Below are 22,017 nucleotides of genomic sequence, written 5' to 3'. Positions count from 1 at the left end.
CCATGTGTTTCTCTTTAAACTTCAAAGTGATACTTTCCAGTCATGCAAATGATATGGGGGCGGGGAACGGAGTTTCCTTGCCAGGTCATTTCTGGGATTTCCTCACCCACCCCGCTTTGTTCGGTAACCTCCTTTTTGTAATTCTCTTTTCTGTACAGCAATAAAATCATCTGGCAAACTCCTGCCTTCCTCCCTGGCCCACCCACTCCCTGAATCCAGTCCCTGCACATTAAACTCAGCTTTGATTTCCCCTTACCCCATAACGTGATGGGTAATATTAGATTGTGGGAGGCATAGCTTTTGAGGGAATGCCAACACAGATGAAGTTAATAGAACTTTATATGAGAGAGTGTTGTGTGCCTCTAGAACTTAAGACTCGCATACTAAATACCCACTACTTTTTTAAAATTTAACATTTATCACCACCATAAATGTTAAATAAATTTATTTATTTAAAATGCAGCCTGATAAATTCAGTTTAAACCTAGTGTAATCTGGTAGTCTACCATATGGGGTCCCGTTCGCCTCCCCCAGTCCTTATTCCAGTCTGTACATTGCATATAAAATCACTTGGGCTGTTTATGAAATATTTCAAAACTTCCCAATAAGCTTCGTATGCATGTGTTAGGGATGTGCCCGACTGGGTTCGGGCAGCCACGGGCAGGGCGGGGAGTGGTTCCCTTAAGAAGCAGGTAATCAGGTATTTACCTGCTCCGCTGCCCCCCTGCTACTTTTCCAGGCGTGGCACTTATTCTGCCAAAGGCCTCGCGTGGCTGCAGCACTGTTCCCTGCAGCCTGCACATGGTATCGGTACGCACATGGCCGCCGCACATGCCTAGCATGCTGTTGATGATACCCCGGTTACTAAGAAAAATTCCTACACTCATGATGGAAATATATTTTGCAAATGAACATCTTTATAGTACTTGGTTTGATTTTTGTTGTTGCCGGCATCTTGTTGATACATCAGCTCCACTGCTTTTTATTTCTGATAAATTATGTGACTTTATCACTCTAGCAAGACCAAGGCATCTGTAATCTAATTAATCTACCTACTCCTTTTTGGAATAAGAATATACACCTGGTCTAACATCAGCCTAGTCAGAAATATATAAACTGCGATCCAAAGAGCCATACTGACTATACATGACCAGTGGAGCTTTTAAAATGTATGACCAAAGACGGAAGTTTTGGGCGGTATAGAAATATTTTAAATATATAAATAAATAAAATATATATTTAAAATGGGCTGCTCCTCTCCTTGTGACGCATGGTAAGCTATTTTTTGAATTCTGGGTGTCTCAACTTGCAATGTATGCGGGGTTTCTGTCAAAGGGAGACAAGAAGACTAAATTATCTCCCATTGTGCTTGGAATCCATGGTACATGCTTCATTGAACTTCTGACTACTTGCACCTTTGTTTTCTCTGAGTACTCACTGGTCCTGGTTTCTCTGAAGCATAACTGCTGGTACTTTACCCCACAAAATCCTCAAACTGCTTGACACGTTGCTCTTGATTTAATACAAAAATAGGAGAGTAATATTTGGAAAGTCACCTGAATCAAATAAGAGAGGTTGTGTAGGTATACATCAGCTCTGCTGCAGAACAGTTGAAACTTTGGAACACTGTTCTGTCTGAATTTAAACAGGAGGAGTCAAAGGTAAAACTTGGCATTTACACAGCGCTTTTCAAGTGTTCGTTTTTCAGTTTGCATCTGACATCTGTGTTAATCTGGTTCGTCTGTCTGCATTTGTGACTGTCAAATAATCCCAGAACAGTTCTGACAGTGCTGAGTATGTGGGTTGCCCATTGCTGTCTCAGGAACTGTGACACTGGAGTTCCCACATAAGCAAAGGAGATGCTTAGACACCCAATTATTAGCTAAGGTGTGCCACGTTGCAGTCACATCTTCCGATACTGCCAAGAACGGGTCCTGTCTAAACACAGACCTAGCAATAGACCCATTAGTCATTCTGGGAGCACGCAAGCCCTGAACAATGAGTAATCTGTCTAAATAAAGACTCAAAAAACTTGTACTCTGTTAAGCATTAACATGGCATTTAGAAGTTGCTTCCAGGATATTATTTCATGTATGTATTTATCATATCTCTATACTGCCTGATATAGGTATCTTGATCCAACACCTTCGTCCTTTTTAAAGAGGACTAAATTCTTAGCTTTTATTTCAGTAAAATGTTTTTGAAAAAACCTATTTCTAGCAGGTGTTGCTCAGACAGGAAATACAGGATGTTCCCATTGTGCATATGGAATATGTTCTGAAATGGCTTGTTTTGATTGATCCAATTTGAGAATTGGATCCATATGGTGACTGGCATCATAAGAGAGATCAACACAATAAATAATTATATTCTGTCACAGTAATTTGTAATACAAACTGCACTGAACCAAAGTATATATTAGATAATATTACTTGTGAGGCTGAATGAATAACCAACATGCTACTTTGTCATGATTTAGGATACTCTCTATGCAGAAAATAATTTGGAACACAGGAAGTTAGATCATTCAACCATCTAGCTCAGTATTGTCTTCACAGACTGGCAGCGGCTTCTCCAAGGTTGCAGGCAGGAATCTCTCTCTCTCAGCCCTATCTTGGAGAAGCCAGGGAGGGAACTTGAAACCTTCTGCTCTTCCCAGAGCGGCTCCATCCCCTGAGAGGAATATCTTATAATGCTCACACTTCTAGTCTCCCATTCATTTACAACCAGGGAGGACCCTGCTTAGCTAAGGGGACAAGTTGTGCTTGCTACCACAAGACCAGCTCTCCTCTCCATTATTGCCCCCCCCCCCAAGTACAGGTGGCCCTCATTATCTGTGAGTTCAACACTTGTGTTTTTGCATATCTACAGTGGGCAGTATATACCCGACCTCGTCCACGGTATGAGGCTTTGCATATCTGCTGTTATCAGTAGTGCAGTTCTGCGCTTACATGGTTGTGCTCTCACTATATGTGCTCATGGGCTGTGAGAGGAGTTTGGAGGCAAACAGTGGAGTGCTTTGGTCTGCATGTTTATTGCTATTTGAGCTTCTAAGAGCCATTTTGGGTAGCATTTGGCATCCTGAAGGAGGCACTGGGAGCCTTCAGGAGCCATTGCTCTGGAACTTTTGGAAGCTTTTTAGAGCCATTCCTGAGGAGCTTCTTGGAGCCATTTTCTGGAGCCTCTTGCAGCATTGTGCTGTCCTCTTAAGATGCTAATTATAACTTTTAATTATAACTTATAAGTTTATTTTGATGAAATTTTATTTTTAATTTAAAAATCCTAATTCTAATTTAATTTTGATAATTACAGTACTGAATTATTTAATTTAAATTGCAATTCAATTCAATTTACATTAAAATTGATTTTAATTATCCATTGAAAACTGATTCTCCCCTTCACTCCTTGATTCTCACACACTCCCCTGCGTGTGTTTACTTGAATTGGATTTAATTTTGTGCTGCCTCTTTTGCCAACCTACAAACCAATCAGGCCAGGGGGCTTGTGTTGCCAAGTGCTGGACTTCCACGGTTGGGTGTGGAAATGTCATGATTACGCATTACTGGGGGAGCTGGGAGGCATTGCTGCAGGAAATGGAGAGTGGGGGAGCTGAGGTGGCCAGGGTACAGTGTTGTGCTACATCCTTATTTCTGCTTTTACCCTGTTTTTTCAGTGATTCTCTGGTCATTTTCCTGGGCTCCGGAACCTAATCCCACAATTCCCATTGACTTAAGGTTTCATTATCCGTGGTTTTAGGCCAGAACGGAATCCCTGCAAATAATGAGAACCACTTGTATGCTCATTTTATTTTATTTTTTTATAATCATTGCTGGCATTCAGTGTAAACTGATGGGTATTGTTTTTGCAGGGTGTGAATATTTGGGAAATCCCTCCAAATGGACAAGGAATCACAGCTTTGTTAGCCCTGAACATTTTAGAAAATTTCAACATGAATGGTATGACCTGCTTCTAAGTGGATATGAGAGGTGTGTGTGTGTGAGAGAGAGAGGGGGAAGTGGAGAGAGACTACTTTGTATATGATAGAAGAAAACAGAATCAAATGTTTCAGCTTGTGGTGGTGGGGGTCTTCTTTCAAATCCAGATTTAAGGAATAGAAAAAAGTGCATCGCACTGGGTCAAAAATGTTTTTGCAGATTAGACAACTTTTTAAACTAATGCATCTTTATTCTTTGATAATACAAAAATGCAAAAAAATTGACTTCCTTAAATAGCAAAATTAATCTTAGAGCACCTTGGTGTGATAGTGTTGTGGTGCAGGAGAAAGGCACCTCTGCAATATCATTGTGATTCGCTCTTAATTAACGTATCTTCACCACCACCACCATCATGTGTCCCCCCCCCCACCTTTCTACAAAAGTACACAAGGGCGTTTTCCAGATTACAAGATTTCCATCATTTGTTGCAAGGGTTGCAAAGTGCAATGGTATTAGGTAGCAGCTGGAAACCACAAGCACAGCGTTTTTCAGTGCGTTTCTCAATGCATTGTGACAGGGTTGTGTCTCTTCAAATTGCTCACCACTGAAGCAGGTTTTTCAGACAGGGGCTGTCCATATTCCACCGGAATCGCATTCACTGCCCCTTCCTCCTCCTCCTCCTCCATTTCGGGCAGTGCAGTGACCGTGATGTCGAAACACAGGCAATTTGGAGGGGCACTTGGCGGACACATTGCGAACCTGCTGCAGGGAGTAATCTGGAAAACGCCAAGGTGGCATATGGTGACAGAATTAATGAAATAATACACATTAATAAAACATCACAATATACATCACAATATATAAAACATCACATCATAACACAAATGGCAACATTAACACATCTAAGACTAATGCAATACTAAAACAGACTAAAGCAGCAGCAGGGGCGTAGCTAGCCCCAAACAAGCAGAAGGTTGCTGGTTTGAATCCCCGCTGGTACTATATCGGAGAGCAGCGATATAGGAAGATGCTAAAAGGAATCATCTCGTACTGTGCGGGAGGAGGCAACAGTAAACCCCTCCTGCATTCTACCAAAGGCAACCACAGGGCTCTGTGGGCGCCAGGAGTCGAAACTGACTTGACGGCACACTCTACCTTTACCTCTTTTGGGAGGCTATTCCATTTTTGGGGTGCCAAATCTGGAAAGACCCTCTTGCAGGTACCCTGCCATACATCCAGTGAGTATGGGGGCAACTTCCAGCATAGAGTGGAGTTGTCAAGCAGGCTCCTATGGGAGGACAGTTCTTGTGATCAAGCAGATTATATTATTCAATACTTAGTAGAAGCACCATATGGGCCAAATGCTGGTAAACCTGGAATTTTAAAAACAATGATAACTGATTATGCTATATGTGGGGATGCGCAGAGCAGTGTAGCATCTCTACTGCCACTAGTAGAGTCCTATGCTTACTAAAAAATAGCCCCCAAACCTCCCTGTTCAAGTGCATGCTTTCTAGCCTGAAGCCTCGACTTCTGGGAAAGTTGCAGTGAATTGGAAGATGCTCTAGAGTAGAAATGCTCTAGAGCATATTTTCTTGGAAGGCTCCATAATGCTGCCTTGAAAATACTCCTCTCCCTTCGGCCACATGAGGAGGCCCAGCTGGTGTTGGAGATGGAGTTCCAGTGCATCGACCTTTTGCACCAATTATCCTAATGACCACTAGGGGCATTGGGAGTAGAGGTAGCTAGTGAGGGTCTCCTTTACCTGTCCCTGCTTTCCTCTACTCAATGATCCCTGCTTTGACTCCTCAGGTACTTAGTGAGTCAATCCTCTTCGTTTCATCCTAGAGAGAAGATGGAAACATGTCTCTCCCCCCCTACCTATTCATTATGTAACTGATAGATAGGATAGGTCTTTCCTATCCCAAATGTATTTCACTAATAAACCTATTAAGTAACCTAGACTCTATAGTAATCTCCATGCATGTTACTTAAATCGCTGCAACAACTAAACTCTGCACTCTGTAACTGGAGTTGTAGCTTCCTTGGTTGTCAACATTGGGTTGGCTGAAATCGGGACGAGGGGGGCTGGGGGCATGGTCACCCGGGGCGGGGCTTGTCTGGGTGTTGGCTTTTTACTATTTCAGCAGCGGCGGGACAGCAACAAGAGTTCAAGAGTGTAGGAGTGTGCACGAGCCAGTCTGGGGCCATGTAAGAGGCCTTCAGACCGGTTCGGAATTCGGCTGGTCCGGCGGTGGGGGAGTGTGGCTTTAAGGGCGGGGGGGTAGTACTTACCCCTCCCGCCGCTTTCCCCCCTCCGGCGCTCGACTTATAAGCAAAGTTTTTGGGGCGGCAGAGTTCGTCCCTGCTGCCCCAGCCCTCATTCGTTGTCTTGAATGCCCCCATTCATTGTCTTGAAGATAGAGAAGTTGGCGCCACGCATGTGCCCGTCGCGGCACGCATGCACTTGTCGCCGGTGCTGCCGCACGCGCCGCATACGTCACACATTGCGGCATGTGGTGGCAACCTGCGCGCTGCGACGGGCGCATGCGTAGCGCCAACTTCTCTTTCTTTGAGACGACGAATGGGGGCATTCAAGACAACGAATGAGGGCTGGGGCAGCAGGGAGGAACTCTGCCGCCCCAAAAACTTTGCTTATAAGTCGAGCGCCGGAGGGGAGAAAGTGGTGGGAGGGGTAAGTACTACCCCCCGCCCTTAAAGCCACACTCCTCCCAGTGCCGGACTGTGCCTCAGTGGTTCCCTGCATACCCCTACAAGAGTGCTCCCTCCCACCTCCCAGACAAAGTAAATAGCTGCTGCTGCTCTGGGGCAGGGCTTGCTGGGACAGGGCACTTCACGCTGCAGCTTAACAACTTAAACTTTAAGCAGAAAGCACTCACCAGTGCAGTCATATGCTTGCTTGCCATGAGCAGACTCAGTGTACTGACAGAGAGAGGGAGGGATGGAGTCCAAGAGAAGGCCGCGAAAGACTGCCTTACGCGGCCCCGCCTACCTCCCAAATTAGCCTGAAATGACCCATCTGCCTCATTTAGGCAATTGCACTGTGAATTAAAGAGGTTCTCTTGAATCTGACATGATATTTCTGTTGGCTTGCTTTTTGCAGAACTGGGTCATAATACTCCTGATTATTTACATGTTCTAATTGAATCTGTCAAAATCAGCTTTGCCGATGCGCTCTGGTTCTGTGCAGATTCAGAAAAGGCTTCCGTACCTACAGTAAAACTCCTATCAAAATCTTATGCTAGAGACCGTTCAAAGTTAATTGATCTACAGAGGTAAGGCCACTTCCCTTGTTTGCTTTTGTGAATCAGTAACATAAGCAGAGTTCTGATGTTGATAAATGGGACAATTCTGTTTTATTAATATTATTGCAACTGCTTTCTTTTTGCAAAGATTGGCTGTAGTCTTTGTTTACACAAATTATAGCCCTGCTTTATTTGCTATGGCTAGGATCCAAAGAAATACATTAGGCATACCAAAGGACTTGGGGACATTCAGTGGAATGCTTTTTATTCTTTGAACAGCCGCTGCCCCTGTCAAAAATAGTTTGTGATGCCACACTTGGAGTACTGCACACAGTTCTCGTCACCATATCTAAAGAAGGACATTATAGAACTGGAAAAAGTGAAGAAGTGGCAACCAAGATTATCAGGAGCCTGGAGCACCTTCCTTATGAGGCAAGCCAACAGCGTCTGGGCTTTTTAGTTTGGAAAAAAATGCAACTATGAGAAGACATGATAGAGGTGTATAAAATTATGCATGGAGGAGCGAGAGAGTGGACAGAAAGAATTTTTTCTCCTTCTCACATAACACTAGAACCAGGGGTCATGCCATGAAACTGAAGTCCAGGAAATTTAGGACCGACAAAAGGAAGTACTTTTTCACACAGCACATAATCTATAGAATTCTCTGCCATAGGATGTGGTGATGGCCACTAGCTTGGATGTCTTAAAAAGGGACTTAAACAAATTCATGAAGGACAGGTCTATCAATGGCTACTAGTCTGGTGGCTATAGGCCACCTCCTGCCTTAGAGGCAAGATGCCTCTGAATACCAGTTGCAGGGGAGCAACAGCAAGAGAGAGGGCATGCCCTCAACTCTTGCCTGTGGGCTTCTCAGAGGCATCTGGTGGGCCATTGTGGGAAACAGGATGCTGGACTAGATAGGCCTTGGACCTGATCCAGCAGGGCTGTTATTGGATATTGGCTGTAATGCATGCAGGACAGGGCCTTTTCTGTTCCTGCCCCCAGACTCTGAAATGCTCTCCCGGTGGCTATTCGCTCCTCGGTCTCCATCACAGTTTTTAGAAAGCGTGCTAAATCTTGGCTTTTTACTCAGGCTTTTATATGATTGTCTCTACTGCTGCTTCTTTGTATTTTTTACAGTTCTTATGCTTGTATTTTAATTCTTTTCAGTCAGATTTGTTTTATATTTTAGCTTAATATTTTAATTGTGTCATTTTTATGGTCTTGTTTTTAATTTTTTACCTTGGGATTGTTTTAATGAAAGGCGGTATACAAATCAAACAATTAAAAAAAATGGAAACCACTTATTTGATCTGATCATCAAGACATTATAAAACAGTTGCAGACTTTGGATCTTTCCTGAGTCATTCTGCTTTATCTTTCCTTACACACTGGCTGACATTCAGACTAATTACTGAATAGTATTACTCAAAGTATAGTCTAAAGGACTACCAAACTGTTGGAGATGAACTTCCAGTGCATCGACCTTTTGCACCAACTGTCCTAATGACCACTAGGGGCATTGGGAGTAGAGACAGTGAGTAAGGGTCTCCCTATCTGTCCCTACTCTATTACCCCTGAACTGACTCTGCAGCACTTCCTGTGCTGAGTCACAATCCTTCCTTTCCTCCTAGAGAGCAGATGGAAATCTCTCTCTCTCTCTCTCCTTACCTATCCACTATGTAGTCCTTTAGATTAGATATAGGTCTTTCCTGTCTAAGTGTATTTAACCAATAAATGTTTAGTGTTTAGTCACACAAGGATCTCCATGTGTTTTCTCTAAATAGCTGCAATATCCAAACCATCCTCTGCTACCTACTCTGTAACTGGAGTGTGTGCTCATTCCTTAGTGCTCTGCTGTTTTACCTATTGTGGGTAAAAATCAATAACCTCTAACAGGGTTATGGGCCCAGCAGGAGCAACAGGCTTCTAGGCACAAGCAGAGTTTATTTCATTTTTCATTTTTCATTTTTGAAAGTGCAGCTGAGTTAGTTAGAAACTGCAGTATGGATCCTGTGACTACAGCCTACTCAGGAGTGGCTCCTTCTTTCCCCAAACTGGATGGCAATAACTATGAAACCTGGGCCCTCAAGATGAAAGCGATCTTTATGACAAAAGGAATCTTTGAAGTGCTCACAGAGAAACGGCCAGCCCAAGATGAAGCTGTTCAAGCCTCATGGGACAAGAAAAACCAACACGCGTATGGCCTTTTAATTTTCAGTATAAGCGATGATTTATTGATCTATGTGCGGGATACTGATTTAGCCTCAGAAGTGTGGGATAGACTGAAAAAGCAATGTGGCCAAGTCTCTGCAAACGCAGCTCTTCTCCTGTATAAAAGGCTATGTGAAAGCAAACTGCAGGAAGGGGGAGACTTTGAAGCCCACATAGCAAATATCTTAGAAATTAACAGGCTTTTGAAGAGTAACCAATGTGAACTGAATGAAACTATTCTAATTGGGGCAATCCTACAATCCTTGCCTAAAAGTTTTGAACCCCTAATTGTCGCTCTTGAACTGTCTCACTGTGAACTGAAGGTTGATTATGTCGGGTCCAGTCTGAGAAATTTTAATATAAAGTTGCAGCAGGAGAAATTTGAAAGTGATGGGACTCTGGCACATTTCAGCAGGCAAAGTAATTCCAGCATTAGCAAGTGAAGTAGCCTCAGTGACTCATCAGCATATCCAAAGAGTGGGAAACTCAGAGGGCACAGACCTGGTCACCATGGCAATGAAGTAAACACAGGGATAAGTCATGGCGACAAACAAAGAAGGGAGGAGAAGCACAGACAAGGTGGCTTATCTGAAAGGGCCAGTAGTAATGCCAAGAGCTACAGCATTACCTTAGGAGAGTGAACACAGGGTCCCACTTTCATCCTGGACTGAGGTGCATCCCAGAATATAATCTGTGATCGCAATCTGTTCATTGAACTCGACACATGCTACAAATCGGATGTCACATTAGCAGATTCAAGGAAGATAAATGTGGCAGGCAAGGGGACAGCAAAGATACTTTGTGGCTCTGCTACTGAAGCTTATGAGGTTAAGATAAATGATGCACTTTTCATGCCAGAGATGCAAGTCAACTTGATTTCAATTGGGCATGGACTCAAGAAGGGGTGCAAAGCAATTTTTGAAAATGAAGCATGCTACATCTCTAAAGGTGATGAGTTAATCATGACTGCCCACATGCAGGATGATGGACTTTTTGAAGTGGGCTGTGCTACTGCTCAAGCAAATGTGGCAAGTAGTTGCCAACACAAAAATTGTGATTTCTTATGGCACAGAAAATTGGGTTACCGAAGCCTAGACTTTAAAACTGACTCCCAAATGAGGAAACTAACCGAGGGATTTAAAATAAGGGCATGTCCAGAAATGGCCAGCAGATGTCAGTGTTGCATTCTTAACAAGGGAGTCAAGCCAACCTTTCCGGCAAGGGGAAGTGTACAGTCCGGGAGCATTTTGGAACTGGTGCACTCAGATGTTTGTGGGCCGTTGCCGGTCAGTTCAGGTGGAAAAAGGTATGTCCTGACTTTCATTGATGATTACTCCCGATTTTGCTATGTGTATGTTCTAAGAGAGAAAAGCCAGGTGTTTGAGAAATTTAAAGAGTATATTGCACTGGTGAACAACAAATTTGGAAGGAATCCCCAGTGTTTAAGGTCAGACAATGGAGCGGAATATATGTCAAACCAGATGAAAGAATTTATGAAATCAAATGGTATCTCTCACCAGACTACCCCTCCATTTACTGGACAGCTCAACGGGGTAGCTGAGAGAAAGAACAGATCTCTAGTGGAAATGACCAAATGTCTACTGCATGATGCCAATCTAGCAGACAGGTTCTGGGGTGAAGCAGTGATGACTGCTAACTACCTGCAAAACACATTGCCAACCAAGGCAATAAATAAGACACCATTTGAACTTTGGCACGACAGAAAACCTTCCCTAAGACACATCAAAGTGTTTGGTTCAATGACCTATGCATATATTCCCAAAGCAAAGAGGACCAAACTCAATTGCAGATGTGAACTGGGAATTTTTGTTGGCTATGAATCTAGAGGATACAGAATCCTTGATCCAAAAAGTGGAAAGGTCAAAGTCTGCAATGCAGTGTATTTCGATGAAAGACAAAGACCAAATAAAGGTGAAGCATCAAAGATTTCCCCAGAAATCCAGATGAATAAAGAGCCATATGATTGGACTCAAATGGATCTGGAGTCAAGCAGTGATCCCAAGGAATCAGTGCCAGATTCAGAAGGGGCTGCACAACCAGAACCAGAACTGAGGCGCTCACAGAGGCATAACAAAGGGGTTCCTCCTAACAGACTCTCACTCATGGCTAAAGGAGGAGAGATGCAAGAACCCACTACGTGGCAAGATATAGAAAGGTTGCCAGCTGATGAAGCTGAGAAGTGGAGAAAAGCAGCAATGGAAGAAATTGACTCCTTGCACAAAAATGAGACTTGGAGACTTGTGGAACTACCCGCTGGAAGAAAGACTGTGGGATGCAAATGGGTCTTCAAAGTCCAGCAGGATGCAGAAGGGGATGTACAGCGCTACAAAGCCAGACTAGTAGCCAAAGGATACTCCCAAGTCTATGGCCAGGACTATGATGAGACTTTTGCACCAGTTGTGAAACACACATCAGTTAGAACATTGCTCAGCGTGGCAGCAGCCAAAGGGATGCAAGTGGAACACTTGGATATAAAGACTGCCTTCCTACATGGGGAAATCGAGGAAGACATCTACATGCAACAACCACCAGGCTTTGAGGAACCTGGAAAGAAGGGGCTAGTCTGCAAACTGCAAAAGAGCATCTATGGCTTAAAGCAGGCAGCCAGAGCATGGAATGAGAAACTGAATCAATTACTACTTAAGGAGGGGTTCACGCAAGGAAAAGCTGACCCCTGCCTATATTCTAGACTCAGAGACAATAGATGGACTTACATTCTGACTTACGTTGATGATTTGATTCTTGCACATGAGGAAATGCAAGACAGTCATGAAATTGTACAACACCTGAACAAGGAAATAGAGGTGAAGGAACTCGGAAGCATCTCATATTACCTTGGCATCCAAATAGAAAGAGAAGAGAACGGAACATTCCTTCTCAACCAAAAACAGAAGATAAAAGATCTTCTAAAATGCCTGGGACTGATAGATGCCAATGAAGTCAGCACGCCAATGGATGCTGATTTCTGGAAGCAAGATGAGGACAGCCAGACTTTTACCAGCCAACAGCAAGTGACAAGGCCAGACATTGCCTCAGCAGTGGGAATCCTGAGCAGAAAAGTGAGTGTGCCAACGAACAAGGACTGGATAGCGGTCAAAAGACAGGGAAGGTACCTGAAAGGTACTGCACATTATGTATTGGAGATCCTAGCAAACAGCAATCCCAAACTTGTGGGATATGTGGATGCAGACTGGGGCGAGGACAGAACGGACCGCAAGTCCACAAGTGGACACCTGTTCCTGTATGGAGGTGGAGCCATAACTTGGAGTAGCCACAAGCAGTCACTTGTTGCGCAATCTGAAGCTGAGTACGTTTCAGCAAGTGAAGCATGCAGGGAAGCAGTATGGATATACCAACTACTATCGGACTTTGGCATCGAGGAACCAAAACCCACAGTGATGTTTGAGGACAACCAAAGTTGTATCCAGATCTCCCAAATGGAGAAGATGAAATCTCAAACTAAGCATATTCCCATAAAGTACCACTATGTTCAGGACTTGCAAGAAAAAGGGGTGGTCCAGCTGAGGTACAGCCCCACAGAAGAGATGCTGGCAGATGGATTAACTAAGCCATTATCCAGAGACAGATTCCAGATGCTTCGTGAGAAGATGGGAGTCGTGACCAGGTGTGACAGGCGATGAGAAGGGGTGTTGGAGATGAACTTCCAGTTCTGTAACTGGAGTGTGTGCTCATTCCTTAGTGCTCTGCTGTTTTACCTATTGTGGGTAAAAATCAACAACCTCTAAAACAAACTTCAATAGGACTTCCTCTAGTAAATTTGAACAGGATGTCAGCCACTGTTTGCTACTTTTTTTATACTATTCTAGCTGAAGATATTGGGGATGTAGGTGGGGTCTTGCTCTATCAAGACTTATCTTGATAGGTCTTGGATAGTAACCTATCCAAAGGTTACTTTGGATAGAAACAATGATCTCTTATTTGGTTACTATAGAAGTGAAGCAGCAGAAAGCATTATTTGATTCAGGCACATTGAGTTTACCTGGATCGATCATCTGTGTGCAAGATACCTAAATAAAATGTTTTGGTTTTGGTTTTGGTTTTGACAAGAGTGAAAGCTGATGTCAATTTGCACATTCAGCATCGAGGCAGAATTTAAACAAAGTATATGGCACTCTTTAGTCTGCAAAGTCCTTGATAGTAAATAATGTGTACTAAAATACATTGTTAAGAGGTCACATTGAGTTCTTTGATGTGGTCTCTGCCCTTTTATACAAATGAGCTTTGCACCTGCGCAGAGACCTTGTCGGCACCAACCAAGCTCAATCTACTGCTTTTGGTGGGATGGGAACCCCATCCCTCAGCCACTATATGTAATTACGCCACTCCTCATCCCCATAGTCTTCGTCATCAGCCTTCAGTACACGTCGTGGACTCCTAGCTCTAAAGATAGTTGAATAAAAATAATTCCTATTTGTTCTCCTGCTGGTTTACTTTTCTTTTCACACTTGTTTAATTGATTTCTGTCGTGCAGTTGCAAATTTTTCTTTCCAATTTACATACAGAGCATGAAATACATCAAAATAATACAAAAATTACAAAAGTTATACATTGGATACCAAGAAAAATGCATACATAAAGATAGGGTAAATATAACTAAAAATACTATATTATTGTATTATATAGACTGATACATTGGAGGACACTAAATATCATCACAACCATCAGAGCAAAAAATTGGGCCAGTAAGCAGTTTAAGAACAGCCTGCTGGATCAGGCTCATGGCCTATCTAGTCCAGCATCCTGTTTCACTCAGTAGTCTACCAGATGCCTCTGGGAAGCCCATAGGCAAAAGCTAAGGGCATGCCATCTCTCCTGCTGTTACTCCTCTGCAACTGGTATTTAGAGGCATCTTGCCTCTGAGGCTGGAGGTGGCCTATAGTCCTCAGATTAGTAGCTATTCATAGACCTGTCCTCTATGAATTTATTTAAATCTCTCTTAAAGCTATCCAGGCTGTTGGCTATCACGACATCTTGTGGCAGGGAATTCCATAAGTTGATTATGCATGGTGTGAAAAAGTACTTCCTTTTGTCAGTCCTAAATTCCTTGGCACTCAGCTTCATGAGATGATCCCTGGTTCTAATGTTATGAAAGAGGGAGGAAAAAAAATCTATCAGCTTTCTCCATACCATGCATGATTTTATAGATCTCTACCATGTCTCCCCACAGTAATCTTTTTTCTAAACTCAATAGCTCCAGGTGTTGTATCCTTGCCTTGTAAGGAAGGTGCTCTAGGTCATAATCATCTTGGTTGCCCTCTTCTGCACCTTCTCCAGTTCTACAATGTCCTTTCTGAGGTATGGTGACCAGAACTGCATGCAGTACTCCAAATGTGGTTGCACCATAGTTTTGTTATAAAGGCATTATAATATTAGCAGTTTTCTTTTCAATCCACTGCCTAATGTTTTCAAGCATGGAATTGGCCTTATTCACAGCTGCCACACATTGAGTCAACACTTTCAATGAGCAGTCAACTAAGACCCCAAGATCACTCTCCTGGTCAGTCACAGACAGCTCTGACCCCACCAGCATATATATGAAGTTGGGATTTTTTGCCCCAATATGCATCACTTTACACTTCCTAACATTAAACAGCATTTACCATTTTGCTGCCCACTGTCCCAGTTTGAAGCTCCTTTTGGAGCTCCTCGCAATCTCTTTTGGATTTCACTACCTTAAATAGTTTGAAAATTTGGCCACCTCACTGCTTACCCCAACTTCTGTATCATTTATGAATAAATTAAAAGGCACTGGTCCCAATACTGATCCCTTGGGGACCCCACATCCACTCTCCATTTATACCTACCCTCTGCTTCCTGTCTTCCAATCAGTTACCAATCCACACATGATGTCCTCTTGTCACAAGGACTGCTAAGTTTTCTTTGATGAGGAACTTTGTTGAAAGCTTTTGAAAGTCCAGATATACTATGTCAACTGAATTACCTTTATCCACACACCTGTTGACACTCTCAAAGAACTCCAAAAGGTTGGTGAGGCAAGCTTTACCTTTGGAGAAGCCATGCTGGATCTCCTTCAGCAGGGCCTGTTTTTTAAAAATAGTTTGTCCATATCTACACAGTTATCCTTCAAGTGATGGGAGGAGGAAGCCAGCCTTCCGTCCATTTCCACCAGTTACTCCAGTTGTACTTGGGCGTATACTCCTAAGCAGCTATCTCAGCGACTAACATAAGTTATCCTACAATAAGCATACCAGACCAACCTGTGCACGTTTGTTTTCTTACCCTTCCATTCTTTGTCCCTTTGGGGGGGGGAAATAGCTCTAAACACGAAGAAGTTAATGAGCATATGAGCCAGAGACCCACTCCAGATCTTGCTATGCATAAAGGGTGTGTGTGTGTGTGAGAGAGAGAGCGAGAGAAAGCGTACACACATTAACAGGCTGTTTTCATGAAGCTTCCGCTATCATGTAGGACACTACTTGCATTATAGTGAGATTTATTAGATTTAAATGATCTTATAAATGGAATTTTTACTCAAATGTGGAACACAAAAAGGAGCACAAACTCTGGCAAAACAAATGCAAGTTGATGATAAAGCAAGCAAAAATAAAAACACTTTAGGGTGCTTTAACAAAAACCACTATATTAAAGTATATGACAAACAATAAAAATATATTTAAATACATAAGCAAGAACCAGACAGGAAGGGTATAGGGCCTTTTGAGACAAAAGTGTGAAATTATTACTGAAGGAGAGAGACTGCAGAGAAGTTGAATGAATTCTTAGACAGAAGTATGCACATTTGAACCAGTTTTGTTCTTTGTAAGGTGGAAGAACTGAGTCAAATAATAATGACAAGAAATTAGGTTTTAGGGTCCCCTGACAGAGTAAAGCTACCAAGTCACCAGATGGACATGGAATATACGGAAAGTTCTTCAGGAAATCAAATATGAGATTATTGATGTACCATAGGTCCATTCCCATGTTATTTTCCACACAGGAAAATAGGAAAAAAACCCCACTGTACGTGGGTATTTATTTATTTATAATATTTATACTCCACCACTCCAGTATACTACTGTTTGGGGCAGCTCACAACATTAAAATAAAAGACTAATAAAGTTAAACAAGTTAAGACCAGGCTAAAACCACATTTAAATGTACATTGTTTTTTTTTTTTAAGTTTCAAATTAAGTTATTAATAAAAAGCTAAACACTGAGAACTATAAAAACTAAAGAACCTAGCAGATTTAAGCAGCGGGTAAAACATTTAAAAGCCTCTTTGAAAAGATGTGTTGTTTTGTGTTTTTAAACAGACACTAAGGAAGGGAGCATGGCTCTTTGGGGACGGTGTTCATAAGAACATAAGAACAGCCCTGCTGGATCAGGCCCAAGGCCCATCTAGTCCAGCATCCTGTTTCGCACAGCGGCCCACCAGATGCCGCTGGAAGCCACAGACAGGAGTTGAGGGCGTGCCCTCTCTCCTGCCATTACTCCCCTGCAACTGGTACTCAGAGGCACCCTGCCCTTGAGGCTGGAGGTGGCCTACAGCCCTCCGACTAGTAGCCATTGATAGACCTCTCCTCCATGAAGTCATCCAAACCCCTCTTAAAGCCATCCAGGTTGTTGGCTGTCACCACATCCTGTGGCAGAGAGTTCCACAAGTGGATCACACGTTGTGTGAAAAAGTACTTCCGTTTGTTGGTCCTAGACCTCCGGGCAATCAATTTCATGGAGTGACCCCTAGTTCTAGTGTTGTGTGAGAGGGAAAAGAATTTCTCTCTATCCACTTTCTCCACTCAGTGCATGACCTTATAGACCTCTATCATGTCTCCCCGCAGTCGTCTCTTTTCTAAACTAAAAAGCCCCAGGTGTTGTAGTCTTGCCTCATAAGAAAGGTTCCACAGCTGAGGGGCCACAAACAAAAAGGCCTTGCCTCTATTCCCCGCCAACTGGATCTCTCTTAGTGGCAGGGCCATGCGTTGGGCCCGAGAAGCCGAGCGGAGAGCCCTGGTAGGTTAAAATGGGCAGATGCAGTCGAACAGGTACCACGGCCTCAAGCTGAGTAGAGCTTTAAAGGTATAGTAATTCACATGTTACGTTGAATGCAGGAACAGAAGCACACTTCCTATCTGTACCATACATTTGAATGGTCTATATCCAGGTTCACTTTCAAAATGAACACAAGTAGAGTAATTCACACAAACACGTGTATGAGTGTACAAATACCTGTATAGCATAATGTCTGAATTGGGCTTATAAGTGTGCAACATGTCACTAAAATTGGCCTCCTTACATGGGCTACCACCCAATCTTCTAGTAATTCCAATTTTTAGAAAGGGAACAAAGGGGAAACCAGGAAATTACAGGCACATTAATGTAACCTCTATCCCAGTTAAATTGGTGGAAAGCATTATTAAAACTACAGTTTTAAACATACTAGCTTAACCTGCACAGAGCATCTGCACACTAGTACTTGATTGCCCCCCTCACCCCGCCACAGCCCCCTACCTCAGAGATCTCTCCACCCTCACCAGAGCTGCACTCCTGCTCCTCCTCCTTCATCCCATTGTTTCCATCCCCCTCACCCCTCTTGGTCACTCCTCCATCCCTTTACTCCATCCCCCTCACCTCTCTTGGTTGTGGCTGCAGTATTGCATGCCAAGCTGCAGCCTATCCCTAGAGACCTCCCCACCCTCACTCGAGTGCCGCTCCACTCCTCCCACAGGAGCCCTTCCTCGCTGCCACCACCACGGCTGCTCGTTCCCCTCAGGCCGCTGACAGGCCCGGGCCCGTCCCTAGCCTCCCTTCATCCGCCAATGGCCTTGGTAGCCCCAAACAGCAGCAGTGGTTGACTGGATCCTTCCTTGCTGCTGGTGCTACCATGGCCACTCATTCCTCTCAGGCTGCTGACAGGCTAGGGCCTGTCCCTCGCCCTTGTCTCTCGTCCCTTCCCTTCTTTTTCTCTCTTTCTCTCTCCCCCACTCGCTCTTCCCCACTCTTTCTTTCCCCCTCCCTTCATGTTCCCTCCCTCCCTCTTGTTTGTTCCTCTTGTTTCCTCATCTAATTCACACAATGGCAGCCTCTTTCTCCTGAAGGGGCTCTTTCCTCCTTCAGGTCCCCTCTCTTTGCAGACCCCTCCCCACTATCCTTTTATATATATATTAGCTGGGCTGGACTCAGAGCATCTGCGCAGAGGCGTATCTAGAGTAAATAGCGCCTAGGGCAAGCACTGAAATCACGCCCCTGTCCAAACATCTGACACCCATCTTTCAGATAACTTTGCCATAATATCAGCTCAAAAATACTAGTCAAGCCTGTTAATCTTCTAATATTTCAAAAACTATTTAGCAGTGGATGTAGCCAGACCAAAAAATGCTTGAAAACTACAAATTTCAGTATGCTGGGGCTCATGAAATACCCAAATACTATGTGGAAGTGTATTTGGAAAACTGAACAGAAGTGCCTGTCTAATTTTCTACTATGTATTGTAGCATCACTATTAGATAAGTTTTAAAAATAAATTGAGAGTTTGACTTTCCCCAGATCCTAGGGCCTTTCAGAGGCCATTTGAGCATGCGTGGTAGCCATTTTGTTTTTGGTGGCCATTTTGAACTTTTTTCATTTTAAAAAATGGTGCCCCCTTGAAGTGACGCCCAGGGCATGTGCCCTGCCTGCCCTACCCTAGATACGCCCTGCATCTGCGCCTCCGCTGGCCCGGTTTTTCCCCATGCCCATGCGGTTTCTGGCCAGCGGGCCAGCTGGAAAGCCAGTTCGCCACCTCCTCCCACCCGCCAATTCCCAACAGACAGGCTGGCCCACCGCTGCCTGTTGCTCCCGGCAGCCGGCCTGGCCTGGCCTGCCGTCTGTTGCTCCCGCCAGCTGGCCACCTACTGGCAGGAGCAGCCTGCTTCTTTGCCCGTCCGTGGTTTCTGGCTGGCAGGCTGGCCAGAAAGCTGGCCCGCCACCACCCACCCCACCTGCCTGCTCCCGGCAGCCGGCCTGCCAGCAGCCACATCCCGATTCTTTCCCCTCTCCTGTTGCTAATCGGCAGTTGCTTGTGAACTCTCGCGAGAGCTGCCATACATGGGATTAGCAACGGGTATGCCTAGGAGAAATAAATATATAGATTCCTCTCCTCTGCAATCAAGAACATCTTCCGACCAGTAACAGTTGCATTCCAACTGACCGTAACCATCTCAGGCTCCTCCTCCTTATCTGCATATGGAATCCCTGCTGCCCAGTCACCATGGTGCTTCTGCTCTCACAGGCTCCTGCTCCCTATAGAATCTCCACTGCCCAGTCAGGTGCTTCTGCTTGCAAACTCTTGCAAGAGCTGCCACACACGGGATTAGCCACAGGTATGCCTTAGAGAGTTAAATATATAGATAGGAATAAGCCCTGCTAAGGAAGAATCAGCATGACTTCTGCAAGTTGAAGTCCTGCCTCACCATCTTTTGGAGTTCTTTGAGTGTGTGAAGAATGACATAGATAGAGGTGATATGTTAGACATAGGCAGCACCCCCATGAGGTGAACTGAGGCAATCGCCTCAGGTATGCCTTTGTGGGGGCCTTTTTGGGGTGGCAGAATATTTCTCCACCAGCCCTGAACCTTCTGCTTTCCTCTCTGATTGTTGGTGTTGACTCCAGACTGAAGCTGATATAGCCCCACATGTTGAAAGTGATTATTAGGGGAAAGATTGAAACTAATGCAGTTAGTATTGTGATGCCCCATTGATGCAGCTGCATTAGGCCTTGTCAACATATTCCTGGCTATATGCCTGAACTTTCAATGGCTTTAATGTGGGATTAGATAAATTCATGAAGGAGAAGCTTAGCACTTACTGTTAGCATGATGGTTCAGTAGAACCATTATGTTAAGAAGGCGGCCTCTGAATATCAGTTGCTGGTGGGGTGAGGCGAGGTAAATATCAGAGGATGTCTGTTGTCTTCATGCCAGCTTGTGAGTTTCCCGAAATTATCTGGCCACTAATTATCTGGTCACTAATGGAAACAGGATATTAGGCTAGATAATATTCTTTGGCATTTGTCAGGAGGCGGTTTGTGTGCATTCTATCTCCCGTCCTCCCCCTTATTCCCTGTTTGGGGTGGTCAGGCTAGCTCAAGGCTTTGCCAAAGGCCCACTTTCCCCACACCCCTCCCCCCCGGTTGCCTCCCCTTCTAATTTGCTCTAACACCAGGCACCTGGACCAAACCTGCCCATTTGTTGAGTGAGAGTCAGCTGCTTGGGCTTTTCAACTCTTTGGCCCTTAAAGGAAGGAAGCCTTTCTTAGAGGCATAGCCTCCAGCACAGGTAGCTGGCAAGTGGGCCAGCATTTGGTGGCAACCTTCGGGGGTGGGGCTGATACATTGCTTTAGACTCCTGGAAGAGACCCTCTTGTTAGATTTTTTGGTAGCAAATGAGAGTGGATTCATGGTTTGTCATTGAAAATCTCATATGCTACCAGAGAATCTACACTCAGAACACCTCAGAAACAACAGAACCCAGTACCACATGGGTTAGCAACCCATGGGGGTGGTTGGCACCCTCTGTGCACGATACCACCACTCGCTCTGGGCCACCCCAGCACCCGCCCAAGTGCAGTTATGGGGCTGCTGACACCTCCATGCTTCTTTATGGAGAAAAACCTTAAAGACGCGTAAACTTCAAAAATCACTTTAAAATCAGCCCTTTGCCCAATTTCTTTCAAATAATTCTGGTAGCTTCCTTGTCCCCCTTGTGAACTACCACCCACCACACTCTGCTCTAGGCCACCCCTTTCCCCCCAACGTGAAGCTATACATTTGCTGCAATCCTCATTATTCCCTATGAGGAATTCAAAAATACTTTTAAAATTCACCCATAATTGGAGGAGTGTCCGATTGCCTTGGGGTTTTGTGAGTGTGGTAGGCACCCAGGGGTGCCTACCACCCACCCCACTTTTGTGCCCCTAGGTGCTCCACAATAGGAGATAATGGGCTGCTTCAGGTCCCATTATCCTCTATGAGAGAAATAATTAAAATATTTCAAATATTCATAAAAAATTTTAGGAGTGTCCAATTGCTTCAGGGTTTGGGTGGTTGTTGGTACCCATGGGTGCTCCACAATAGAGAATAATGATCTAGTTTGAGTTCCATTATACCCTATGAGAAAAAATTAAAAACAAATTTCAAAAATTCATAAAAAATCGTATGAGTGTCTGATTGCTTTAGGGTTTGGGTAGTAGGTACCCACGGGTGCCAGCTACCAACCCACACACTTTTGGAGGTTTGAAATGGTTTGAATTCAAAACGAACCAGGGGGGTTCACACAAAACCAAAACTGAACCTCCCTCTCCTGGTTCGAACCTGGTTCAAATTCAAACCGAATTGGGCAAACTGGTTTTGTGCACATCCCTACTTCTGAGAGTTACCTGTTGTTGTTTTTTTGGTCTGCTCCTTGGTAGCGGCTAGTGCAGAGTCAGTCACAAAATGGCAATTTTCTGTCCAGTGTCCTTCATTACTGCTCAGCCTTCTAACCAATGAGTTTCATATGGAAACTAGTTGAATAGGAAGTGGATAGGTGTTTGGGAGGGAGGGAGGGAGGAGAGACTACTGCATTC

The 22,017-nt window shown here is 44.2% G+C and overlaps 1 protein-coding gene across 1 annotated transcript in view; it reads left to right on the top strand.

Moving 5' to 3' along the window:
- The window catches only part of LOC128351275 (glutathione hydrolase-like YwrD proenzyme), a 55,804-nt gene that overhangs the window by 25,828 nt on the left and 7,959 nt on the right, over positions 1 to 22,017 (top strand). Inside the window, exons 6-7 of the mRNA XM_053310664.1 lie at positions 3,869 to 3,956; positions 7,060 to 7,231. Coding sequence (XP_053166639.1) covers positions 3,869 to 3,956; positions 7,060 to 7,231 — 260 coding nt within the window. The remainder of the gene's footprint in view (positions 1 to 3,868; positions 3,957 to 7,059; positions 7,232 to 22,017) is intronic.

The sequence above is a fragment of the Hemicordylus capensis genome, chromosome 3 (assembly GCF_027244095.1).
Source record: "Hemicordylus capensis ecotype Gifberg chromosome 3, rHemCap1.1.pri, whole genome shotgun sequence".
In the NCBI taxonomy this organism is placed as follows: domain Eukaryota; kingdom Metazoa; phylum Chordata; class Lepidosauria; order Squamata; family Cordylidae; genus Hemicordylus; species Hemicordylus capensis.
This window is presented reverse-complemented; position numbering and strand designations above follow the sequence as displayed.